The following is a 27,519-nucleotide window of genomic DNA, read 5'->3' on the forward strand; positions in this document are numbered from 1 at the left end:
AGCCACATTAAGCTGAGAATGTAGCATGGCCTTTTATAAAGTAAATAAAGTTTTTTTTACTGGGTACAGGACTTAAACATTTGCATTAAAAGTCTTACAAGGTGGAGGAATATAAACAATATTTGAATTCCTTGTCAAAACACAAGTTTTATAGTATCTGGTAGAAAAGACTCATTTAATATTTTTCACAATTGAACCGGGTCCTCAGGCTCGGCAGCAAGCACCTTTACTTACCGGCTGAGCCATCTCATTGGCTCTATTCATTTTTTGAGGTGGAAGTCATGTAGGTTAGGCTGGTGCAGGATGGCCTCGAACTTCTCATCCTCCTTTCTCTGCCTCATGAGTGTTGAAATTACTCGCCATGTCCAGTTTTATCTCAATTTTAAAGCACAAATGAACATAACTCTAATATCCATTGCCTTACAAAGTCAGACTCGGATGGAATCGGTTCCTTAGCTAGCAGCAGGTGCCCTATCCCCCTCACCACCATCCCCATCATGGTGACTCTTCTGGCCTCAATCCTTGGGACCAGTGAACTTGTTCGAGAGCAGCTTCTTAATAAATTTGCCTTTAGAATAGTCTAACCTGACTTGAACTGGCTCATTTCACCGGCGGCGGAAAAATAACCTAGTAGCGAGACTTCCGGAAAATGTCAATAAAGAGTAGCAGGGAACATGTACGGGGTCAGTGTGCTGCATGCATCTCTCCCATCAGAATGCCCTTTAAATTCAGTCAGGGGCAACTGCAAACACAGCAGCCACAGGAACACACAGGGGCGCAGAAGCGGAGCACCCGCAACCGCAGGCCTAGGCTCCGCCCCCACTGTCTAGCCACGCCCACCCCTGGGTCTCGCCCCTCCCCTTCCGCCCTCCTCCACTCAGGTTTCGGCAATCTCGGGACGGGCAACGGAAAAGGTGGGCGCGGTTGTGCGCAGGCGCAGACGACAGAGTGCGCAGGCGCAGGCGCAGTCCATAGTGCAGTGCTCAGGGCGACGTGGCGGGCGGGAGTACGGAAGCCGCAGGGAGAAGCTGTTCTCACCGCTACTCTGAGCATCTTCCTGCTGCGTGGAGCTACCGCTGACACCATGTTGAAGAAATTCGACAAGAAGGACGAGGAGTCTGGTGAGGGACCCTTGAAAGGGCAGGGGAGGCCAGATCCTTGTAGGGGTTCACGGGACCTTCCTAGGCTTCCTTCTTCCGGGCGTCTGTCAGAACCAGATCCGAGGCCCAAGAGGGGCAGGGGCTTGTGCGCAGATCCATCCGTAGCTGTTCTCGGATGGAAACGTGCTGTTTGCCTTCGCCAGCTCTGGCCAGGATTGCTGCGTGACCTTGTGCGGGTGACACTCCTCTCTGGGCCTCAGTTTCCCCATCTTGTCAGAGGAGGTTCCCAGGCTGTATGCTCCCTTGAATTTCACCCGACCTCTTGGTATTTGCTGCGATGGTTCTTTGCCTATCTGTGTGTAACCAGTCCTGCAGTTAATAACCCTGACCGTTTCATTCATTCAGTAAACTACAAGTACTGAACATCAGGCACCTCACTGATCTTAATATTGCAGTAGCTAAAGCAAGTTCGGCACTAGATGCCTGCAGTAGGAATGTTAGGATGGACATGTAGTGTAGGGCCCAGTCAGTAACCAGATAATCACATGAATAATTTTTTTAATGGAATATCTGCTGTCAGGGAAACTCAGTCACAGGTTAGTTAGTGTTGGTTGTCTCTGGCACATAGATTCATTTAAGTTGCATAGATCAATGCCAATTGTTGGACCCTAAAAGGCACAGAAAGAATGCTAGGTGACTGTGAGAGAACCTTGACAGGCTCTGGTAGATGATAGAGACTTCCTTCTCTCTTCCCCTTGCTTGGCAGAATCTTGAGGTTTAGGGTCACAGTTTGGGGCTGTAACTCAGTTGGTAGAGTGCTTGCCTAGCATGCGTGAAGCCCTGTGTGTGATCCACAGCACCACATAAACCAGGAGGCCGAGGTGAGAAGATCAGATGCACAAGAGCCAACCTCCGCTACATTTTGAGTTGAATGCTAGCATGGGATACATGAGAGTCTGTCTCAGCAGAGAAAGAAGAAGGAAAGCAATTCATTCAAGATCACAACCTGTAATCAGTCTTCTCTGTCCACTGTAGGCGGAGGCTCCAACCCCCTCCAGCACCTGGAGAAGAGTGCAGTACTCCAAGAGGCAAGTGCCACCATGCCTGGGTCTGGTCAGGGATACTTGCCAGCCCTGCTGTCAGATACTAATATTCATAGAGTGCTGATTTATAAAGCCTGGGCCCAGGAAGAGGGGACTTTATTAATTATATTTGCTAGTATTAGGGCAGCACAAGCGAAGACTTCTGGTATGGTTAGTAAATAAGTTAAGAAAAATAAACTCTTGGGAGCTGGAGAGATGGCTCAGCGGTTAAGAGCACTGGCTGCTCTTCAGAGATCCTGAGTTTAATTCCCAGCAACCACATGGTGGCTCACAACCATCTAAAATGGGATCAAATGTCCTCTTCTGGTGTGTCTGAAGGCGTGACAGTGTACTCATACTTAAATTAAATAAAATCTTAAATAAATAAATAAACTCTTCCCACTTGAGAATGCATTTATGTGGACTGAGTTAATCCATACTCTGTGGTTCTCTAGGCCCTTCATGAACTGAGTTGTGGAAGGGAAGTGTACAAGGCTAGAGGTAATGGTTGCTTCTTCACAGGCTCGGGTCTTTAATGAAACCCCCATCAACCCCCGGAAATGTGCCCACATCCTCACCAAGATCCTTTACCTCATAAACCAGGTAACAAGCAGGGAGTACAGGGGACGTTGTGTACATGGAGATGTACCCTTATGCTTTTGGCAGCTCTGTGATTGGAACCAACAGTCTAGTCCTGGGTCCGCTTAAGTTTTCAGCTCTCATTTGTTGCCTGTGCTCAAGTGCCTGCATGCTCCAAAGGTCTAGCCTGCTGACTTCCTGTCCAAACCTTTGGCTTTCCTGATTTCCACAGGGGGAGCACCTGGGGACCACGGAAGCAACTGAGGCTTTCTTTGCCATGACCAAGCTCTTCCAGTCCAATGATGTAAGTACACCAATCTGTGCGTTTCTGCAATTGTGACACCTGTCACAGTGGGGCGGGAGGACTGCCTGTCAGTATAGACTGCCATCCACAAAATCAGGCTTCTCCGGACTCTAATCCTCTTCCGCCAAGCTGATCGGGTCTTCTCCATGCCTTTTTCAGCCTACACTCCGCCGCATGTGCTATTTGACCATCAAGGAGATGTCCTGCATCGCTGAGGATGTCATCATTGTGACGAGCAGGCATGTCTTGGGCAGGGGTGGCTCCTCTGGTGGGATCCATTGACAGAGACATGTACAGCCAAGAGACTTTTGACATCTGTCCTGTGCCCTTTCCTCCTAGCCCACCCCATGCCAGCCTCTAGAACGGTCTGCTGCTTTCTCACGTCCTTGGCCTTGCTTCCCTTCCTCCTCCTTAGACAATACAACCAGAATGGAGCTTTCAAAAGTCTTTAGACAGTGCTAAGGAAAAGAAAAACGGGGTGCAGGAAGTTAATGAGCTAGTCTACTGGCCAGTACTGGTTTCTGCACTTGGCTGAGTAATTTAGGGACAGATGTCACTAATATATACTCCGTGTCCTGGAGAACTGGGAGTCACAGCTAGACCTGGTGCTGCACACCTGTAATCTCAGCATTTGAGAGAAACAGGAGGATAGCTGCCAGTTTGAACCTGCCTGGGCTACACAGCAATATGTCTCCAAGAAATAAAATAAAACAAAACCACGTAACACCCCTGCCCCCAGCCCAGTTCTTCTATTTCTTCTTGACATTGCTATCCGAGGAGAGGGTCCATACAACCAGAGTCAGGGGCATTGATATTTCCTAGGGCTGGAGAGATGGCTCAGGGGTTAAGATCTCTGGCTGCTTTTCTAGCACCTACAACAGGAGGCGTAAACCCGTCTGTTACTCCGGCTACAGAGAGCTCTGCTGTGTTGGAGGGCACCTGCACTCATGTATACATACCCACATGCAGACAGATACACATTATAAAAATAGTACAAGTATGTTTAAACATTTTTTAGAAAGGTGATACTGAATGTCTTTATCAGTCCATATATGGTTTTGTGAGTATGGTTGCAAACAAGAAAGCTATGGTGTTGTGTGACAAAACTTTTCCTGGGGAGACAAACACACACATCTACTCACCCCCAAATAGGGAACCCGTGACAGACCATAGTATGGATACCACTGAAGTCTGGTTTGATGAACCATGACTTTTATTGGGGTTACTTACAGAAGTGTGGGTGAGGGTTTACTTAGAGCAGAAGTGACTCAGATAGCTGCATCATCAAAGCCCACCTTCAGCATGGGTGACAGGTCACAAAGCTGGGACCCTGGAGTTCACTGCACAGCTCAGCAGGGTCCTTCCCAGGAGCCTCAGCTGACCTAAACCTCTTCCAGCTCGGCTGGTTTCTACTTCTCCCAAGCATCTTGTCTGCTTTGAGGTTCTTCTGTGTAGCTTAGCTCTTAGTTTGAGAGACACTTCAGCTTTTATAGCTTACTCTGGCAGAGAGGGGCCCTTGCAAATCTGGTCAGTTTCAGGGACTCCCTGAATCTATTGTTGAGTTGTTCACTTTCCAGCTTAAGAGGCTTCCTGTCAGGATGGAATGCTTCAGTCCTAGAGGAAACTGTTATATAACTCATAGCCTCTGTAACCTCAGGATTTACCAGCAAATAACCAGGCAGCTGAGCTCTAACATGGTTTATGGAACTGTAATACACTGTGAAAGCAGAACAGAAGGACCCAGAAGACCAAATTCTGAGCACAAAGGAGATTTATTTGCTCCAGAAGGACAAAGGAAAGGGAATAAGAGACAGACAGAGGATGAGGAAGAAGGGGAAGGAACAAGGGAGAAGGGGCAGGAATGGTTGCCCTGGAGTGCGACAAAGGACTGCCTCTGGATAGAGGAGAGAGACTTGGCCAATAGGTAAATAGTAATAAAGGTAAAAGTGGGGGACAGTGTTAGGAGGAGGTATTTAATTATAATTAGACATGTTAATTAGGTGAGCCAAAGTGGGCTTTTGATTGCTGGACCTAGGTAGTCAGCCTCAGGAGGAGGAAGTGCCTAATAAGGAATGGTCCTTGGCAGATAGCTTTAGGAATGTGATCTAACAGTTTTTAACAAGGCAGAGGAATGGGGGAGAAGGGTCAGGGCTGCCAGAGATGTGCTCGCCATGCTCAAGCTGGCCAGAGTTCCTTCAGACAACAGCTTGACTTTGGATTAGGACAGATCTCCAGAATGATCTGGATTGGGAAGGAGAAAGGTCCAGACTGAGCAATGGCAGGTGAGAGGCCTGCAGAGGAAAGCCCAGCTCACTGAGAAGCTGCTCTGTCTGCTGCTGCTGAAGCCTTGAGCTGATGGCGATCCTCCTGCCTTTGCCCCTGAGTGCTGGGATTGCAAGCATGTAGTCCCATTATGCCTGGCTCTGTTTTGAATTCCGTCAAACTCCCTGGAGCTGCTGTTTGGCTTGGAGGGGTGAGAACAGAAGGAGCAGTAGCTGGCAGACTGGTGTGGTGGTCACATCACTGGTGCGGTGGTCACATCACTGGTGTGGTGGTCACATCACTGGTGTGGTGGTCACATCACTGGTGTGGTGGTGTGGACTGGAGAAGAAGGATGGCCTGTGACCCCTGCATGTCAATGATGCCTCCTTTCCCCGGCAGCCTGACAAAAGACATGACTGGGAAAGAGGATAATTACCGTGGTCCTGCTGTCCGTGCCCTCTGCCAGATCACTGACGTGAGTCCTTCCATCCTCTACCCGCTTCCCAGGCTCTCGAGCATACTCTAGGTTGTCTGCAGCTATCTGAATCAAGTAGAGGAGCAGGGTGGGAGCGACTCAGTAGGAGCTTCTGAAATGTTTGCTTTGCTCTGCACCCCATTGCTTCCACGTCTGAGCCTGCTTCTCCCACCACAGAGTACCATGCTGCAAGCTGTTGAACGCTACATGAAACAAGCGATTGTGGACAAGGTTCCCAGTGTCTCTAGCTCCGCCCTCGTGTCTTCCCTGGTACATAGCTGTGACTGGGGCCTGCAAGGGTGGGTTGAAGGTAGAATAAAATGGCTGAGGCCGTTGTCAGAGGGGAATCAGACACTCTGGGTCCATTGGGAAGAGCTGGGGTGAGTGGCTTTGACTCGCCCCTTACATGGTAGATTGTCAGGACTGGCATCAGACAGGAAAGCTGCCAGGCAGGGGGGGAGTGAGGGTGACAGCTGGCTGGCTATCCATCCATGGTCTTGGGCTCTGGATAGCGAGGAGGACCTGACTGAATATGAGAGACGACAGGGGTGTGACAAGAAGGGCACCTTTCCTTTTAACCCTTTAACAAGTCCCCCTGCCCGCAGCACCTGCTGAAGTGCAGCTTCGATGTGGTCAAGCGCTGGGTGAATGAGGCCCAGGAGGCGGCGTCCAGTGACAACATCATGGTACAGGTGAGAGGGACACTGAAAACAAGCAGGGGCACAGCACACTGTCATTGTCCAACCTCCACAAGTTCCGGTGGCCTCTGGCCAGGACAGGCTCTTATTTTGTCACTGGGTGTGAGAGATGGGGACTTGGAGAGAAGCAGCCAGGGCGGCACATGGGTGTGGAGGAAGGGTTTCTCACTGGACGCTGCTGACATAACCAAGTATATTGAACGGTAGATGGGGATGTTTTGGAATACAGGCTGTTACAACCCACCCGGCCCAGGTAGGCCGATGGCCGCCACAGTCCAAACCATTGCTGAGCTGGTTCTGTCAGTGACATGGGGTTTCCATCTGAGAAACTTTCCTCTGTAACCTAAACCTGATATGCCTCTCTCTGAGCCTCAATTTCTCTGGAAAGTTGGAAGAGCAGGGGTTAAATGAGAAGACATACACAATGAGGGATGGGAAAGCAGCTTGTCCCTTTCCCTCAGTGATTGTTGTTCTCCTCACTCTGTGTGGATCATGTCTTTGGGGTCAGTAATGATGCTTTAGTATACACCTCTAAGGGTCAGAGGCTCTTACCACATGGAAAGCACACACCTGCCATACCTTGGCCCTCACATGCCACTTGACGAAGAATGAACAGGATGAATGGGAAGTGACCTTGGTAACTTACATTTCTAAAAGTGCTATTTCTGGGCTTCTAGACCTCCAAAGCCAGCTTGGCCACAGTGGGACAAATAAGCAGGCCAGTCCTTTGGGTGTTGGGTTTGTGTCCTGTGTCCCACGGGGCTATGTTCAGGTCTTGCCCTAGCTGTCTGCTGCAGCTCTTTTTCTGGTGTCTTCTCTCACATGGTCAGGATACCTGCAGGGTCCAAAACTCTGGTGCAAATGAGAACATCATGTATGTGGTGTGTTGAGCACGACACTGGAGTTGGTTCCGTGGAGTGCTTGGGAGTTGTTTCAGCCCCTCTGTGTAGATGTGAGTGCTGTGCTTTTCTTAAACAAGAAGGGTGAAGCTAGAGAGACAGAGTGCCCTTCCCAGGGCTGTGTATCTGTCTCCCATGCTGCCTCTGTCTTGTAGTACCATGCCCTCGGACTTCTGTACCATGTGCGGAAGAATGACCGACTGGCCGTGAGCAAGATGATCAGTAAGTTCACCCGGCACGGCCTCAAGTCCCCCTTTGCCTACTGCATGATGATCCGAGTGGCCAGCAAGCAACTAGAGGAAGAAGATGGCAGGTGAGGATGCTGGTCTCCTGCCAGCTAGATGATGCCATCTGCACTGCTGGACTGTCCCCAACTTCTTGTTGCTTTGTTCTTTTGTAGCCGTGACAGCCCGCTGTTTGACTTCATCGAGAGCTGCCTGCGTAACAAGCATGAGATGGTGGTGTATGAAGCTGCCTCGGCCATTGTCAACCTGCCAGACTGCAGTGCCAAAGAGCTGGCCCCTGCTGTGTCAGGTCTCTGTATATCCCCTTCCTTGCTGGGCACAGGCCCTGAGCCAGAGATCTCCAGATAGGCCATGATGCAGGGCTGATGCAGGTGTTGCTTTAACAGAGGGATGCTTTCAGTTCCATCTCAGTGCTGGTGAGGCACTGCCAGGGCAGCCGGTTCCAGAGGAGGACTCGGGGTGGGGCCCAGGACCTGTAAAGCAGGGTGCTTGCTCATGGGGCAGCACAGGAGCTCCCAGCTGGACTCACCACAACTGCCCTCTGTCTGACTTTCCTCGCCAGGTCTCACTTCCATTCTGAAACACAAAAGGCCCTCTTGCTGTAGGTGGTACAGGTGGGATCTGCACAGGCTACTCAGTGGTGTGACAAACAAGTATGGATGCAATCTGTGTGTTACTAAGGAGAAGCCAACAGCTTTCAGTTGTTTTCTGCTCTACCCAGCAGAGCAGTGCCTGTCCTCCTGCCAGATGCTGGCATTGGTAGGGAGTAGAGGATATGCACCCGGGGCTTGAAAAGCTAAAGAGCTGCTGCAGAACAGTAGCTATGCTGAGAGGTCAAGAAGGGTCTACATAGGGTTGAACGAGGAGGAGAGAGGGATGAATAACTAACTTAGGACACGCCCAGAGGCAACAAAGTAAGAGTTGTAATGACTGGACTGTTCTAGAGGTCCCCACAGTGGTGATACTAAACTGGTAGGAAGATGGGTTCAATTGTGGAAGTAGTTTCCCTCCCTCCTTGGGAACAAACAAACATGCATTCACTCTCTGACTATAGAGACTAATGTACTCCTATGATAGCCTCATATTTCCAGAAAATGAAAGATAAGAAGTAGAGGTTTTAAGAGATATATCATCCATCTTTTTTAGGAAAAATGTTAGTTCCAAAATAATAAATAAATAAATAAATAAATAGTTCCAAAATAATAAATAAATAAATAAATAAATAAATAAATAAATAAATAAGTAGGAGAATAAAAGCTAAGCAATAAGGAAAGGGATTCTGATATTCTAGAATACAGTCCCATTCAAGACTATACTGGAACATAGACTTTAGCTGTGAGCTTTGGGCAGGCAGGCTGAGGGAATAGTGTAGTCCCTAATATACACAGCAGGGGTCAACTCTTTAGCACTGATCCAGAGAGAAATCAATTTGCTCTTTGAGAGAGGATTTAGCCCTCTAGCTTGGTGCTGAGGTATGTCCCACTGGGTCCTATGAACATAGAGAGGTGGCTAAGTGGGCTGCAGATGTGGACAGCCCGTGACTTAACCCTGTTTCTGTCGGGTAGCTGCTACTGAAAGTCACTTGAGGTTCTTTGCCGCTGTTCGCTGGGAGTTCAGAGAATCAGACAGACACAGCATCCACTCAGTGAGGGCCTAGCACTCGGCAGGTGCTTAGTCTATGACGGCCATTGACTCCCACGGGGCCCTTGCTGACAAGGTTCAGGCAGTTCTACTGGCTTCTGCTAAGCAGAAGGCTTCTGTGTGACTAGCCCAAGAGCTTGTTCACCTCGATCCCATGCTATTTCCTGGGCACCCCAGGTATTCCACTGACATTCCATTGCCTGGCATCAAGGGCAGCCTGGTGACATGTGTCTTCCTCCCTGCAGTGCTCCAGCTTTTCTGTAGCTCACCCAAGGCTGCACTTCGCTATGCTGCTGTGCGCACCCTCAATAAGGTAAGAGTTGAGTGGAGAGGAGGGGGGCAGGCTAGTCTAGCTGGTGTCCTCTCCCCCTGAATGTACTGGGAGGTGGGTAGACATGGTCCCCAAAGGACCTCTGGCCAGGCCTACCCTATAGGTGAAATGACAGAATTGGGTCTACCCAGTGTCCGTCCTCCCTCTGCAGGTGGCTATGAAGCACCCCTCAGCGGTGACTGCCTGCAATCTAGACCTGGAAAACCTGGTTACAGACTCAAACCGGAGCATCGCCACATTGGCCATCACCACCCTGCTCAAGACGGGGAGTGAGAGCAGCATTGACCGCCTCATGAAGCAGATTTCTTCCTTCATGTCCGAGATCTCAGATGAGTTCAAGGTACCCAGTACCCTCACAGCCTGCAGTCCCCAAGACAAGGGAGATGTTCTGAGCTTGCTGTCCATGCTCTGGGTCCTTCCTCCCGGTCTTTGATCCTCTGTCCCTTTGAACCTTAAATACAGTACCTTTTAGCCAGGAAGGGGTTTATTGTTTGTTGTTTATTCATTCTTGCCATTTTTATTGAGTTCTTGCCGTCTGCGCTAGAGTTTCAGAAGTGGGGCAGCAGTAGATGGGGCAGGTAGGAGCTATCTGTTGGGAGAGTAAGCTTTAACATGTAAATGAGCAGTGGCCTGAGATGCAGTGAGGAGCTGGACCTGAAGTAGCAGCTGCTGGGGAGGAAGGCAGTGTGAGCCAGGGAGAAAGGGCAGGAGACAAGCCATCAGGGGATCAGGTAAAAGTGCTGAGGTCAGAACAGGCTACGGTTGTTTACTGACTTACAACTCATGATAAAGTTCTAATTGTAAAAAAGTTGTTCGGAAGGATGGTGGTTTGGAACATATCTTTTCTATTTTTCAAATCAAGACAGGGTCTCCCTATGTAGCTCATTCGGCCTTGAATTCAGTATTCTGCTTGAGCGCCTTCATTACTACTAGGATTACTGATATGTAGTACCCTACCTGCCTTTTGTTGTCCTTATTGTCGTTGTTTTTGGTTTTTCTAAACAGGGTGACTTAAAACTCAGTAGAATACAGGCTAGTGTTAACCTTGGAGTAATCCTCCTACCGTCTCCCAAATGCCGAAATCATAGATGTATGCCACTGTATCTGGCTTCTATTACTCTTTCTTTCTTTTTTCTTTTTCTATTTTTTTAAAGACAGAGTTACTCTTTGTAGCCTTGACTGTCCTGGCATTCACTCTGTTGACCAGGCTGGCCTTGAACACAGAAATCTGCATGTCTCTGCCTCCTGATTGCTGGGATTAAAAGCTTGTACCACCACCCAACATATTTTTTAAAAATATTTTTTTAAAATAACCCATGGGAGGTTGTAACTAAATAAATAAGAGGAAAGCCCTGGGCATGTCTCTCAGCTCTAGTACTCATATCCAGCACAGTCATAGTTAATGAGGACACCAGCCGTTGTATAATCTAGAGAGCTTACTTCAATGTCTTTGGTTACAAGATGCATGTGTGATACATTTCAGAATCGCCACCACAGGCAGACTTATCATCACTCGTCAGCACTCAAGCTCTCCTTTCCTAGCCCCTCACCCCTGATTCTTGACAGTCGCTAATCTATTCTTATTTTGCATAGTTAGATTATTTCATTGTTATATAAGTGGAGTCATGAAATCTGCCACTGCAGAGTTTCTGTCAGCAGATAATGGTAGGAGCAGTTTTTAATTCAGCAGGATAAATTCTAGAGTGTGGGTTGTACAAACTGGGCAGAAACCTGCTCTGCCTGTGGGTTATATGAAGGCCATGTGGTAAGATTTGCATATGAGAATAACCTAACCCTTCTGGACAGTGGAGGATGCGTTTGAGGAGACTTGGATCTCAGAAGATGAACTGGCTTAGGAGCCTACAAGAGGGGTGATGTGAGAGCCACAGAGGACTTGAATCAGTGAAAGACAAGGGAGGGGAGAGCAGAGGGAAGAAGTAGGAATGCCAAAGAGACTTCAGGAAGAGAGCAGAATGGAATGTCAGGTGAAAACGGGAAAGACGGGAGAAGCAGGCCAGACAGGGCTTGGAGACTGAACCACACTTAGTCTGCAAAGACTGCCATGTTCCCCTGCCTTAGGTGGGTTCAGGACTTGTGCCCCAGCATGGAGAAGTGTTCCTCCTGGTTTCATCTTACATTGAGCCCAGGGCATGTCTTGCCTAAGGAGGGACTTTGTGGCATTTAGTGAGCAAGTCCCCAGGACTGTCAGGGACTGCCACTCACTCAGGTCTCTCTATCCCAGGTGGTGGTTGTCCAGGCCATCAGCGCCCTGTGCCAGAAGTATCCTCGAAAGCATGCTGTGCTTATGAACTTCCTGTTCACCATGCTAAGGGAAGAGGTAAGGGAGGGGCCGCTGGGGTCCTACACATTCTGTTGGTGCAAAGAATGGTCTGACTGCCAAACCCGTCTCTTGGTGTTAAGCTCAGAACACTGTTAAACAGCTTGTTTCCGCGCCTGCGGCACTTTGGACTCCGTGCACAGACGAATCAACAGCAGCCGCTGTCATAATTACAGTAGTGATGTGTGACTCACCAGCATGGCAACAGGTCCAGCAGGTGCCCCAAGGCAGTGCTTATGCAGAGAGGTGGGGCATGGGTTCTGTTATGAAGTCTGGCGCAGGGTGATGCTACATGTCAGTCAGCAGCGCTTGGAAAACTAGGGCTGAAAACACAACATGGGTGCCAGGTTTTTGTTGGTTTGTTTGTTTGTTTTAGTTTTGTGACAGGATCTCTGAATAGATCTGGCTGTCCTGGAACTTACTCTATAGACCAGGCTAGCCTTGAACTGACAGATCCACTTGTCTCTGCCTCCATAATGCATATCTGTAAGAAATGAACTTCCACTGGGCATAGTGGTGCCTACCTTGAATCCCAGCAGTCTGGAGGCTTACTAAACAAACCTAATGACTTGATTTCAATCCCTGGATTCCATGCTGGAAGGAGAGAAACAACTCCTAAAAGTTGACCTCCTGTCCATGTTTGTGACTTGAGATATATAGCCCTGTATTCACACACATTTTAAAACATACACACAAAATGATAAGTATGTGTGTACGTGTTAGTTTTTTGTTTGTTTGTTTTGTTTGTTTGTTTTTCTTTTAAAAGGGTCTGGAGAAAGTTTAGGAGTGCATACTGCTCTTGCAGAGAATCAAACTTTGGACTCATATTTAGCAGTTGATAACTGTTTTTAACTCCAGCTATAGGAAATTCAGCACCATATCCTAGCCTCTCTGAGTACCTGTACTTCTGTGCACATATCCTCACATAGACACACACACACATTTTTAAAAAGAAAAAAGTAAAAAGGATTCTGGGAACTGAAGGAGTAGTTCAACTGTAGGATGCTTGCCTAGCATGCTCAAAGCCCTGACTTGGCTCCAGCACTGTATAAACTGGATAGGTGGTATGTACCTGCACTTCCCATACCTGTATTGTACATCATAGCAATTGGAAAGCAGAAACAAGGTTCAGAGCTCAAGGTGCCATCCTTGGCTACATAGTGATTTTAAGGTTAACCTGGGATACACTGGACCCATCTAAAAAAACTGGAACACGAGGCTAAGTGTGACTTGAATGGAATGACCTGCCTCCCAGGTAATTCTGAAAACAAGTAGAACATTTTGTGGTATCTGAGCTCAGGTGCCTCTGGCCCAAAAGCACAAGTTTCTCTCACTGAAAAAGCCCAGGCTTTGTGAGCTTTCTGGCTGCCTCCCAGAATGTTACATGCTTTCTGTAGCAGTGAAGGTTATGAATGGCCCTCCCTGAGGGGCTGGAGCACTCAGACCTGAGAACTTGCCTTGCTCCTGCTGACATCTGTCATGCTGCCTGCAGCAGTGAGAATGAAGCAGCGTTTGGGGGTTTATAGCCTGGTACCTCACTCACTGTGGTCGCACACTGAGCACACAGCACCTTGTTTCCCTTTTCCCCTTGATATTAGTTCTCCCTATGTAGTCCCGGCTGACCGTGAATTTAGGATTGTCCTGCCTCAGTAACTTGAGTGCTGGAATTACAGGTATGGGCCATGCCTGGCTCAGATCTCACCTTATTTGTTCTTCAGAATAACCTGTAAGGCAGACACACGAAAGGTGAAATGAGGGGCCAGAGAGATGGATATAAGGCACTTGATTCCTGACACTGAAAGCAGAAAGAAAGCCAGAACAGGAGAGAAGGTGTGCTCTGAGTCTACACACTCCAGTGCATGGTCACGAACACCCATGGGCTGGATGGCGGGCCTCAGCAGCAGCCCAGCCAGCCACTCATGTGCTATCCCACCCACAGAGGTGGATGGGAAGAATGCCAGGATCAGGTCAGGGCCTTGTACCACTGACCTAGATTCTACCCTGATCTGGAACCTTTTTCTTAACTCTATTTCTATATGTGAGGGGTGTTGGAGTCTGTGCATGGGAGATGGAATTACAGACATGCACAACTATGTTTAGCTCATCAAAACTTTGTAGTTTTTAAGTTTTCTTGATTTATTTATTTTAGGTATGTGAGACACACCAGGACAGGGCATCAGATCCCATTATAGATGGTTGTGAGCCACCATGTGCTTGCTGGGAATTGAACTCAGGACCTCTGGAAGAGCAGTCAATGTTCTTAACCACTGAGCCATCTCTCTAGCCCCCAATTTTTACATTTTTTTAAAAATGTATTTTATCTGTGTGTGTGTGTGTGTGTGTGTGTGTGTGTGTGTGTAAGTACAGTGTCTATGCAGCTATGCAGAGCAGAGTGGGCGTTAGGTCCGCTGGAACTGGAGTTACTGGCATCTGTGTGCTGCCGGATGGGGGTGCTGGGAACTTCAGTCCTCTACTCTGGAAGAAGAACTGGTACTCTTAACCACTAAGCTGTCTCTACAGCCCCCTCCAGACTTTTGTTTTTGTTTGTTTGTTTTTTTTTCAGTTAGATTTATCCATTGTATTTATATGTCAGTGTCTGGCTGTATGTATGTATGTATGTATGTATGTATGTATGTATGTATACATACCATGTGCATGCTTGGTGCCTTCAGAAGTCAGAAGGCGAGAGATCCCATGGAGCTCTGTTACGGGTGCTTGGGAGTCAAACTGCGGCTGCTGGCAATCAAACCACAGCCCTCTTTCTGGAAACGTGCTTTTAGCAGCCCAACCTCTTAGTTTTTCTCAGAGATTTTATACTCACACTTGTCCTCTATGTTTATGATCTGACTGCTGCAGTTATCTTAGTTGAGGGAAATGGTGAAGTGCTCATCTTTTTCTGTCTCCTTTATTTTGCTTACACTCTCAGGTTTCATCTATATCATAGCATGTATCAGGATTTCCTGCTTTTCAATGCTTAGTATTCCTTTAGTGAACAGGCTTCATTTTGTGAACACCATGCTGTCGTCCCTGTGACAGGTGCTTCTGCAATCTGTTCTGTTGCTGATCCCGAGAAACGGAGTTACTGATCAGATAATTCTGTCCTTGGTGTTGTGAGGAGTCACCATATTGTTTTCCCAGCCTTGTGTGCTACCCACTCCAGTTTTTTCATATCTCCGTTCTGTGTGGAGAATAATCTCCCATAGCTGAGCCTTCTGTTTCACGTCAGTGGGTCTGTTAGGTCTATAGCACGCAGGAGTAAAGGAAGAGAGCAATAAACTGCAGGTAGCCAGTAGGACATAAGAGCATTCACTGTATCCCACAGGAGTAAGTGGGAAAGCCTGGGGGAAGGAGGAGTCATTGGAGACCCTTGCTGACCCTGTCTCCTGCTAGCTGAGACTTGCAGTTGGCCGTTCCCACCACACATGTTTTTACACTGAGATGAGCTGAAGGGAGTCTTTTGCTTTGGGAGTGCTTTGCTTAGCTATCCTCAGAGGCATGGGCTTTACTTCACATGATTTACTCTGCGGTCCCCAAAGGTGCAGTTGGCACTCTTGGACTGTACTGCTGTTCTCCTTTCCTTTTACCACAGGACAGATGACAGTCATCCCTGGACAGGGGCTCTTGGAAGACAAAACATGCTTGGGTGTGAGGCCAGGACAGGGTTAGGGAGCATCCCTTCCCTTCCTCCACAGCCAGCTTAAATGGCACACAACAGTTCACTAATGTAATGTTGTTACACTCAGCCGAGGAAATGGGGTCTAAAATGTTTCCATTCATCTTTCTCGTGTTAGAATTGGAAGGCCAAGCCTTTTGTTTTATTCAACAAAGAGACAGGAACCGAGGTTCCTGCCTCCAGGCTACCTATGGAGGGTTGTCCCTGGGCCTGCCCAGGCTCTGGGCCTCCGCTGGTCTCCAGAGGATGTGAGCTCTTTGCTCAGCTAGACCCTTCTCTCTGCAGGGCGGCTTTGAGTACAAGCGTGCCATTGTGGACTGCATCATCAGCATCATTGAGGAGAACTCAGAGAGCAAGGAGACAGGATTGTCACACCTGTGCGAGTTCATTGAGGACTGCGAGTTCACTGTGCTAGCCACCCGAATCCTGCACCTGCTGGGCCAGGAGGGGCCCAAGACCAACAACCCGTCCAAGTACATTCGCTTCATCTACAACCGTGTGGTCCTGGAGCATGAAGAGGTTCGGGCAGGTATATCTGAGCTGGGGTGATCCTGGCCTCTTAGCTCTTTTGGCAGTGAATTTGCCCAGCAACAGGACCTAAGCTCCCAGGGGGACAAGCACACTGGGGACATGGCCTCATAAGCTGTTTTTTACATTGTCAGAAGGATTTTAGATGCCAAATGGATAAATGATTTTTTACAATTTAATTTTTTTTAAATTTCATTGTATATTTGTACTTAAGAGTTTTTTGTTTTTATTTTTTGAGATAGGGTCTTATTCTATAGCCAAGCTGGCTCATACTTGAAATCGTACTGCTTCAGCCTTCTGTGTGCTGAATCCTAAGGATGTACCACCATACCTGGAGAGATAACACACACCACAAGATTTATCTTCTTTTATAAGTCAGTCATCTAACAGTCTACCATCTTGTTTTTTTGTTTGTTTGTTTTTTAAAGATTTATTTCATTTATATGAGTATACTATAGCTGTCTTCAGACACACCAGAAGAGGGCATCAGATCCCATTACAGATGGTTGTGAGCTACCATGTGGTTGCTGGGAATTGAACTCAGGACCTCTGGAAGAATAAGCAACCATTGCTCTTAACCACTGAGCCATCTCTCCAGCCCTACCATCTTGTTTGTAATTTCATCTTATTTTCCATTTTTACTTCTATGCCCTTGTAGGCAAATTTTCTTTTAGTAGTTAATCATAAGTGATGGTTTATTTTTTCATGTTTTACTCTCAGGCTTAGCTACAAAGGAAGCTGCTCAGAAGTAGTGTTGATAGTGTGTGTCGCCTTACTCATTTGAAAGTTGCCCCTAGAGCCCTAGAACAGGAGCCACGTGTGTGTCACCCTTTCTCCAGTGACTGGAAGAGGGATTAGAGGCCTGGGTAGCACCGAGACCCACTAGGATTACATGGGATCTGTTCTGCGATTGTGTCAGCGGTGCCACCCCCAGCTCTTCTGCATGGATTCCCACTCTGAACATTGGTGGGTAGCCTCAGCACTCTGGCAGTGGGCCGAGGACTGCGGGTGAGTCATATTTACCTTGGAACTAGGTGCAGTAAGTGCTCTGGCTAAGTTTGGAGCCCAGAACGAAGAGATGTTGCCGAGTATCTTGGTGTTGCTGAAGAGGTGAGTCTCAGCCCAGAAGCATAGCCCGAGTGCATAGCAGTGTTCCCTTGGGTCCAGTCTGCCTTTTATTCAAAAATCTAGTCATCAAGGTGGGATTTCTCTATATAGCCATGGCCAGCCTGGAATTGTCTCTGTAGACCATGATGGCCTCAAACTCACAGACATCCTCCTGCCTTTGACTCCCAAGTGCTGGAATCAAAGGTGCAAGGCACCCCATCCGATGATGATTTGATTATGTTTATCTTATTTGTGAGGGCGTTTTGCCTGCGTGTATATTTGTGCACTTTGTGTGGTGTTTAGTGCCTGCTGAGTCCAGACGTGTACTCCTCTGAGCTCAAGGGTATGGCTGGGTGAGATCGTTACTAGAGAGCTGCGCAACCACTGAGCTGCATCAGCCCCTTCAGCCCCTTGTATGTTATACTGTTGAGCTTTTTGGTTTGTTTTTTCGAGACAGAGTTTCTCTATATAGCCCATAGCCCTGGCTGTCCTGGAACTCACTCTGTAGACCAGGCTGGCCTCAAACTCAGAAATTCACCTGCCTCTGCCTCCCAATTGCTGGTATTAAAGGCATGCGCCACCATGCCCAGCTTACTGTTGAGCTTTAAGAGCTCTGCCTTGCCCTGCCATCCCCATACAGTCCTGCAGGGTCCCTCAGCCCCACTGGCTAGGCTCAGTCAGGAGTGCCTTGTGTCCTGACTGCAGGTGTGTGATGGACGACGACAATGAAGTGAGAGACAGAGCCACCTTCTATCTGAACGTTCTGGAGCAGAGGCAGAAGGCTCTCAACGCAGGTTACATCCTAAATGGTAAGGCGTCCCTGGTGACCAGGACCTTCCCTTCCTGTGGCCTTAGAGCAGGTGTGCTGTCCCTGAGCCAAAACACCCAAGACCATTCATGCTTCTCTGGAGTTGTATAGCAGTCTCTTGGATTGCCATAACCTCAGAAGACCCAGGGCCACATGGCTTGATCCAGTCAATGGAAATAGCCAAGTAAATTAAGTGCTCCTTGTGTGTTACTCTGGTTTGAACTCAGGACTTGCATACGTTTGGCAAGTCTCCACCACCATGCTGTATCCTCAGTCCAAAACTTCCGTGTTTTTTTTTTTTTTTTTTTTTGAGATAGTTACCTCATTATGTAGCTTAAGCTGGCCTGGAATTCATGACAATCCCCTCAGGTCAATGTCCAGAGTACAAAACAGTCATTAATAAAAATCTTTAAGCCTGGTATGTTGGCTTCTGTCTTCGTACCAGCACTTAAACTTATTTCGTATTTACCTACCTGCCAACCCTGTGGAAGGAGGAAGAGGACAGGGAGGGAGTAGAGCTCGCAGGTTCCATGACTATGTCAGTATCAGCATATCCACCAGTCATGGTAGGGGTCCCCGGCCTCTGTCCTCCCTAGGCACGCCATGCCTCTTTGTCATGCCGGCCAGGCAGAATAACTCTACTGGCTTTAGGTCTGACCGTGTCCATCCCTGGTCTGGAGAAAGCCCTGCAGCAGTACACGCTCGAACCATCAGAGAAGCCGTTTGACCTCAAGTCTGTGCCTCTGGCCACCACGCCTATGGCAGAGCAGAGACCAGGTAAGGCCCTTTTCTTCCCCAGGGCCCATCTGTTTCCCTGGACTATAGAGTGTACAAGGATAGGCTGGTGTACTGCACAGGGAGTAGCCCTTGCCCCCTTGCCCCTAGTCGGTATGGACAGCCATGCTGACAGCTTGCTCTTTTCCTTGCATGCTTCTCTCTCAGGAGAGTTGACGTTTACAACCCCCAAGTAATAGCATGGGCTCTGCAGCACCATGCTGCCTGTGACTAGAGCTGTGGGTTACCACACCAGGTGTGCTTGCTCTTGCAGAAAGTACCGCCACCGCAGCAGTCAAACAGCCGGAGAAGGTAGCAGCCACACGGCAGGAGATTTTCCAAGGTGAGTCATGTCATTATGGTCAGTAGTTGTGACTTCAGAGCCTGCCAGCTGCTGATGGTGCATGCCTCAGTGGTAGATGCTGGCCTGCGTGGTTGGTGCCCTGCATTTCAGCCCAGCACAAAGGACTTTTAAAGAGAGCCGGGGGATAGAGAAGGCCAGTTTCTTTCTCGTTTGACTCTGAGTGCTCATGACCTGATGGAGCTTAGCTGGCATTCGGAGACCCTGTGCTGTGCTTTTGGTTCTTTATGTGTGCAGTCCATGTTGCCTTATAAGCTTTGTCTACTCTTAAAACACTATATTTGAAACTTAAAGACTGTGTGTCCAGGAACTTGAGCTCAGCCTATCTCTAATCCTCTTGTCCTGTATCTGTTCCCTGTTGCTGCTGTAACAGTTCATCAAGCCTTGTGACTAACATAGCTGACGAGTGACCACCAGAGAGAAATCTTGCCTAGGATCAGGAAAGATCATTGTCTGAAGCTGGTAGAGGTGGACATCTTTTACAGACACCTAGCTTTATCTTCAACTGTATTCTGCTTTCAGCCTATCAGAATACTAGCATTAGCCTGGTTCAGGCATGGTGACGCAGGGCTAGGACATGCCATGATGCATAGAGAAGAGTCTTACCCACAGGTTACTAAAGGTTCCCAAAGAAGTCTGTTTTAGTTAGTTAGTTAGTTTACTCACTCATTTTTTAGTGCTACAGTTTAACCTAGCACCCCAAGCATGCTGGGTGCAAGTCCCCTAGCACTGGACTATATATAGCCCTGTTGTCTTTGTGATGCTGAGCCATCTTAATGAGGCACACACGTAGCCTTGAGTTCCCTTTGTACCACAAGCAGCCTTGAGTTGGATCCTTTTGCTGTGGTCTTCTGAGTAATTGGGGTTAAAAGTCTGTGCTACCATGTCTGGTGTTTCTGCACATTCTGAAGTAGCTCTTCATTGGGCATAATAGCACTCACTTCTGATCTCAAGACTCAGCAAGCTGAGGCAGAAGGATCACAAGGTTGAAGGTAGCCTAGACTCCAGAGTTAGGCCTTCCAGAGAAGAAAAAGGGGGAAAAAAAAAAAAAGATTATGTATACATTGTTCTGCCTGTATATATGACTGCAGGACAGAAGAGGCCATCAGATTTCATTATAGATGGTTATGAGCCACCATTCGGTTGATTGCTGGGTATTGAACTCAGGACCTCTGGACTCTTAACCTCTGAGCCACGTCTCCAGCCCCAGGCTGTGTTTCTAAAGGAAGCAGCTCATCCTTGCAGTCCTTTCCTAAGCTTCACATCTTTAAGAGTCCTTGTTGAGGGCTGAGGAGAAGGCTCAGCAGCTAAGTGCACATGCTGCTCTCTCAGAGGGCCTACATTCAGCTCCTAAAACTCGTGTCAGACAGCTGACAGCTGTCCGCTCTAATCTTGACAGGAGACAGACAGACAGACAGATAGAGAGAGAGAATCAGTAATGAACTAAAGGTGAGGATCTTCAGATGGATTAGGCCTGAGACATTGGGGTTTCCCACTTAGTGAATTGCTTCAGACATCTCGAGTAAGAAACAGTGGATCTTCCCGGAGGGTTATACAACTTGAACCAGAGCCTCATGAGTTATAATGGAACATGCTGACAAAGAGCAAGCAGCCAGTTAGACATGCAAGTGTCTTCCTCTCAGGGAGGGTATGGGACCTGAGGGTTTTACTAGAAACCAACACAAATTGGTGTGGAGATCCAGAAACCAAGTGAATGTGGCCCGTGGCTTTCAGAGCAGTTAGCAGCGGTGCCTGAGTTCCAGGGGCTAGGGCCTCTCTTCAAGTCCTCTCCTGAGCCAGTGGCCCTCACCGAGTCCGAGACTGAGTATGTCATCCGCTGCACCAAACACACCTTCTCTGGTCACTTGGTGTTCCAGGTAAGCAGGGCAACCTGAAACCCAACTGGTACCTGTGCCCAGGGGCAATCCCAGGTCTGATGAGTCCTTTAGGGCTTGCGGGGAGGGGGGGTGGGGGGTGGTAACTTGATTGCTGTGTCTCATCTCTCCTTGTCCAGGACTTATTTAGCCTGCGAATGTTCAACCAGGCAGAGGGCTTAGGCAGGGGCATGGTGTGTGTGTTGGGGGGGGGGGGGGCTGTACATCCTAACTCTTCCCATATAGCAACATCTGAACCCCACTCCACCTTATCCAGTTTGACTGCACAAACACTCTCAATGACCAGACTCTGGAGAATGTCACAGTGCAGATGGAACCCACTGAGGCATATGAAGTGCTCTCCTATGTGCCTGTGCGGAGCTTGCCCTACAACCAGCCTGGGACCTGCTACACACTAGTAGCTCTGCCCACTGAAGACCCCACAGCTGGTGAGCTCTGTAGATACCATTCACACTTCATGGGAGTCCATGCATTAAGGATAACACAGAAACTCTGATTAAGGTATAAGAATTGCATAGGCCCGCCGGGCCTGGTGGCACAGGCCTTTAATCCCAGCACTCGGGAGGCAGAGGCAGGCGGATTTCTGAGTTCGAGGCCAGCCTGGTCTACCAAGTGAGTTCCAGGACAGCCAGGGCTANGGCCAGCCTGGTCTACCAAGTGAGTTCCAGGACAGCCAGGGCTATACAGAGAAACCCTGTCTCGAAAAACCAAAAAAAAAAAAAAAAAAAAGAATTGCATAGGCCCAAGTTCTTTTCATATATTATCTTATTTCTTTCTCACAGCAACTCTATGAGGCTAAGTACTGCCTATTAATAAGTTGAAGAAGCTGAGCCTCAGTTAGGTTGGTTGTAACTTTAGAATCAAGGCCCGTTTGGTCTTCAGACAAGTACTCTTACTGTAGCACAGTATTCCTCAGAGACTGGCACAAACGACCAGACATCTCAAATTCACTTCTCCAGTGGTATCACCAGCTTTTCTTTTCTAAGGTGGTGCCTTCTTTGCCCGGCATGCTGGGGTTGATAGCATGTTAGCTGTTATTAATGCTGCCTGAAGGGCAGGTCATGGCCACCTGCTCTTCATCCAACCCTTCTTCCCCACAGTGGCATGCACGTTCAGCTGTGTGATGAAGTTCACTGTTAAGGACTGTGACCCCAACACGGGAGAAATGGATGAAGAAGGCTATGAGGATGAGTATGTGGTAAGAGGATCATGTCTGGGACTGAAGAGACGCATCAGCAGTTAGAGGACTCAAGTTCAATTCCTAGCACCCTCATAGTAATGAACTGTCTGTAACTTCACTTCTAGGGGATCTGATGCCCTTTTTGGGCCTCTGCAAGTACTGCACGATTGTGGTTCACAGACATGTGTACAGATTTTTACAAATACATTTCTGATTTTTTGTGCGTGTGTGGGGGGGGGGGNGGGACGATTCAAGATGGGGTTTTTCTGTATAACAGAACCCTTGCTGTCCTGGACTCACTTTGAAGATCTGCCTGCCTTTGCCTCCTGAGTTCTGGTGTTAAAGGCATGCACCTCCATGCCCAGCACATTTCTGATTATTTTTCTTAGGATAATTCTTAATTGGCTCAAAAGGAAAGCAAGATTTTTAAGACTTGAATTGCTCTTATAATGTTGCTTTCTAGATAATTGGGCCCCTTTGCTCTGCTGGGCCACAGTTCCTTAGTCACTAGCATGCATCTGACATTCACACTTGTATAGAATAAGGACCAAAGTAGAGATGGCCATTCCTGAGCCAAAATGACTGAGGCAGGAAATGCCTTAAGACCTCTTCTCCCAGGAGCTATAGCTAGGGCTTGCCTTTCACTACATTGGTTGCTGTATATATGCCCTGTAAACACCTGCAAGAACAGTTTTCTGTGAAGATCTGTTGGAAGAATGAAAAAAGAATTTGTTGCGTGGACACTGCCAGTGCAGGCTGACTGAATGGGAGTGTTATGTTACATTCACAGCTGAGATGACAATAGGGTTCCGTCTATTTTGGGCCTAGAGGACACAGTTGAAGTACAGAATCTGCTGGAGAAATGACTGTTGTCGGATGAAGCAGTGCCACTTATATTGGGTACCTCGGGCTTGCTCTGTGTCCTGAAGCCCACCATGTCCCCACAGTGGCAGGTATCTGCTAAGTGAGCTACAGGAAGGAAGGGATAAGGAGATGAGTTCAGAGGGGAGGTCTAGAAATGTGGAACGGGAAGTCTCTCCTAAAGTCTAACCAAGTCTCCATTTCTCTAGCTGGAGGATCTAGAAGTTACTGTGGCTGATCACATCCAAAAAGTCATGAAAGTGAACTTTGAGGCAGCCTGGGATGAGGTCGGGGATGAGTTTGAGAAGGAGGAAACATTCACTCTGTCTACTATCAAGACACTTGAAGGTAAAATGCTGCTGACATCATCTCTTACTATACTATGGCTGGCCAATGTGCCTCCCTGTTTCCCACCAAGAATCCAGAGCAATAAGGGATACCTAGCTTGGGACTGACTGGGCTGGCCTCTTCAGAGGGGTTGGGGTGGGGGGTGGGAAGTGCATGCTTAATGTGTTAGGCCCAGGATTTGACTAGCACCCAACAAAAACACACAAATACTCATACACCTGTGGCTTAATGTTGCTGGGATTTTTCCCTGCAGAGGCTGTGGGCAATATTGTGAAGTTCTTGGGAATGCATCCTTGTGAGAGGTCAGACAAAGTGCCAGAAAACAAGAACACTCACACGCTGCTGCTAGCTGGTAAGAAAGTCTGTGGTTTGAGGAGCTTCCCGGTGGGAGTGCCCCTGGGTTTTGTCTGCCACCATCCAACTTCCCCCACAGCAACGCCTGTGTGCTCTCATAGTCCTGGCGAGGCCTTGTCCTTTATCCCATGGGACTGGTTGCAGAGGGTGTGGCATGGTGACTCAGCTTTTCTCTGGTCATCTGAAAGCAGCAGTTCCATGGTCTAAGGCTGGGGATCCAAATGCCATCTCCCCAGACCCCAATGCAGTTTCAAGGTAGTTTTTTCATTTTGAATGAAGTGTCTTCTATTCATATTTTTTTAAAGATTTGTTTATTATATGTGAGTACACTGTAGCTGTCTTCAGACACTCTAGAAGAGGGCGTCAGATCTCATTACGGATGGTTGTGAGCCACCATGGGGCTGCTGGGATTTGAACTCAGGATCTTTAGAAGACCAGTCAGTGCTCTTAACTGCTGAGCCATCTCTCCAGCCCCTCATTTCTTTTTCAGTGACTTGTCTGATGTCCCTTTATCTAAGTATCAACTTTATGGGTTTGTTTTTGTTGTTGTTTATTAGAAGAGTGGGTGTGGGGCCTGGCCTGGTAACTCACTCTGTAATTTCAGCATTTGAGAGACAGAAACAGGAACTTTTGTGTAAGTTAAAGCTAAGGGCTACATATTGAGACAGTCTTCAGAAAAACCTAAGCAAAGCAAAACAAAATTCCCAATACCCATAGTTGACAACTGTCTGTATGTAATTCCAATTCCCCTGGATCCAACACCTTCACACAGACATGTTGCAGTAAATCTCCAGCCATAGTAAGCCCAGGTAATGAAAACACAATTATTTTGAATACATGCTGTGCGCCTAGATTGGGCAGATCTACCACTACACTAGCATCTTCCCCATATAAGGAACCCCTTATAACTTGCCGTTTCTCCAGGCCAGGTGCTTCTGCTCTACTTTCCTTCTTCATCCTCCTCAGTCATCCTCTCCCTCTCCCTCTCCCTCTCCCTCTCCCTCTCCCTCTCTTTTCCACCAAAACCTTTAGCTCCACCTTCCCCCTCTTTCTCTGACCAATCACTGTCTCTAGCCTTTGTTTATAAATTAAGGTGGGAAGAAGGATTACAGGAAATCACCTGAGTGCTGACTCATTCCTTGTCCATAGCCTCTCTCAGGAGAACAGAATTAACACCAAATACAATTAGCCCCAGTGCCGTCTGCAACACAGACATACATGCATGCAAAACACCAACATACATTAACGTTTTTTAAAAATAAGTTAAAAAAAAAGAATGGCTGTCTACATTTCATCTTGGAAATTTCCCAACACATACAAAATTAAATGGTGCATATAATGAACACTACTGCTTCATTCTCGAAGCACCTGTGCCCACTCTCTTCCCTAGAGTATTTTCATGCAACTTATTTTGTAATTCATATGTAAATACTTGCTATCCTGTGTTTAGCTCAAAAATGGCCAAAGCTTGTATTGCCCTAGACATTTGTGGGAATGGAGCTGAGAATGAAACTCAGTGATTGAGGCAAGGCAGATTTCTGCAGCACAATCTCCATGTATAACCCTGACTCCTGGAACTCGTAATTCCCCTGCCTCAGCCTTCAGCAAGCCACCATACCTGAGTTTTATCCCTCTCCAGGGCTGATGGTCAGACAAGGCGAGGCTAGGCAAAGCAGGCGGTCTGTCGTTGAGACACACCGAGCCTTGGGTGGTTTGTGTGTGTGTGTGGGGGGGTGGTGGTAGTTATTTTGGGAGATGGGGGCTGGGTGTGTTTACAAACATGGTTGCGAAGGTGTTCTGCTTCAGTGCGTGCTCAGCAGGGCTCATCCCTCTGGCCTTGATGAAGCAACTCAGTCCCCTGGGCCTGTCAGACACCTGCTTTGTGGTTTTATTTTCTTATAGGGCTCGCCCCCTCATCTGCACTCTCAGATTCAGCCACTGTCTGTGAGCCTCTAACGTGAGGTATAAGCCTTGCATACCCGAGCGTTCACTTGAGCCTGGCAGGAGGCTCAGGTGATGTATAGTTAGTGATGTTTGCAGTGATTGATAGTTACTGCAGCACTATGTCCTTCAAAGTTCCAGAGCTTAGGGAAGCAGTGAGCGTCGCCCAGGCCTCCCAGCTGTGCCTCAGCATGGAGGCGCTGCCTTGATCATGTGTCACTCTCAGCACAGCCTCCTTCAGCCTCACAAAGCTCTGCTTCCTCTCACTTCCAGGAGTGTTCCGGGGTGGTCATGACATCCTTGTGCGGTCTCGGCTTCTGCTTTTGGACACAGTGACGATGCAGGTGACAGCCAGAAGCTCAGAGGAGCTGCCAGTAGATATCATCTTGGCATCCGTGGGCTAAAGGTGGCCTAAGCCCTCCTCCTAGCTTGTCCAACACTACGTCGAAGCCACTTCTTCCCTGTGAAGCGGGTGGAAACCCTTCCCCAGACCACTGTGTTAAGAAACAATCAAGAATCAATACAGATTTTTTTTTTTTTTAATTCCATCCTATCATTCAGGAATGCTAGGGTAGATTTTGTCACCATGCCTGCAAGGAGACGTCACAAATGAATAAAATGTTCAGACTTTCTCGAATATTTATACCCAAAGAAACCGTCTCATCCCTGTAGTAAGTCAGCATGTATTTCTTGAATAACTGCTTTTTCTGCAGGCTCTTGCTCAGGGCCTGCCTCCATTCACCAAATGGAGCATGTGCATAGCCCCTCGGGACTGTGTCAGTGCCAAGCTCAGGATGGGGTTAATGGCTAGCAGAATGACAACAGCTAGCAGGTCTGGTAAGCCACTCATCTTCAGGCATTTGTAGATGGATGGGTCTCCAAAGGGCTAAGGTCCTTAGAGGGTGTCGTGATCTGCTCTGGGTCTGCATTCCTTTTGGGCTGGAGTAAGAAATCCTAGGGTATGCTTCAGGGCTTGGGCTTTAAACTCAAATCAGGTGGTTCAAACTGTTGGAAACACTTGAAGAACTCAACCTCCTGTGGGGCTGCTCAGATGGCTCAGCAGATAAAGGTACCTGTCAGGACGGACTACCCGCTGGGTAGAAGGAGAGAACCATTTTGCAATAGTTGCCTCCTAACCTCATGGACACCTGTATACTGTACGCACACACACGTCCACATTAGAACAGAGGCCTGCACCTTTCGGCCGAATCCCGTAACCTGAAGAGATCGGGCTACACTTGAGCGGAGTTAAGCTGTCTTTGCTATGGCCTATTTCACGACTGTGGTCCTGGCTCCGCCATGTGCTTGGTCACACATGCAGTGGTGAACTAAGTCACGTGATGTGAAATTTCCTAACAGGTTATAGAGAGTCAGGTTTCTCATTTGGGATATTTTCTCAGGTGGGTGACCTGAAGGCTTGCTCCTTAAAGACATCCCTCTGCCCCCCACCTTCATCCCTCTCCTGGGGACTCCAGAGCAGTTGCTCTTGCCTGGCCTCTCTGCCCCATTCCAGCTTAGACCTTCATGCTCCTATTCTTTCTGCCTAATACCCTCCCCTTCTACTCCCAGGCCTGATATTAGCCGGGAAGCCATTCCATTCAAATAAACTTCACTAAAGAAATTGTGTGTCAGCCTCCTTTTGTGAAGGTTACTGCTCACTCTTATTTAAGGGTGTACATACGCCCCCCACACAAATGTTAAAAAGGGAACCAGGTGGGGCTTCCTGACCTTAGGG

The 27,519-nt window shown here is 48.1% G+C and overlaps 1 protein-coding gene across 1 annotated transcript; it reads left to right on the plus strand.

The window, feature by feature from the left end:
* The first annotated feature begins 963 nt into the window (after positions 1-963).
* Copg1 (coatomer protein complex subunit gamma 1) lies at positions 964-26,430 on the plus strand. The gene is made up of 24 exons (XM_021189929.2): positions 964-1,121; positions 2,136-2,188; positions 2,705-2,785; positions 2,994-3,065; positions 3,225-3,304; positions 5,727-5,802; positions 5,980-6,072; positions 6,408-6,494; positions 7,555-7,712; positions 7,800-7,933; positions 9,531-9,598; positions 9,768-9,956; positions 11,859-11,954; positions 15,913-16,156; positions 17,190-17,265; positions 17,968-18,071; positions 18,722-18,847; positions 19,119-19,187; positions 20,940-21,082; positions 21,357-21,528; positions 22,201-22,298; positions 23,351-23,489; positions 23,743-23,841; positions 26,058-26,430. The coding sequence occupies exons 1-24, from the start codon at positions 1,085-1,087 to the stop codon at positions 26,186-26,188; spliced, it is 2,625 nt and encodes an 874-aa protein (XP_021045588.1). The 5' UTR covers positions 964-1,084; the 3' UTR covers positions 26,189-26,430.
* Positions 26,431-27,519: the final 1,089 nt, after the last annotated feature.

This window comes from Mus pahari, chromosome 2 (assembly GCF_900095145.1).
Source record: "Mus pahari chromosome 2, PAHARI_EIJ_v1.1, whole genome shotgun sequence".
Lineage (NCBI taxonomy): Eukaryota > Metazoa > Chordata > Mammalia > Rodentia > Muridae > Mus > Mus pahari.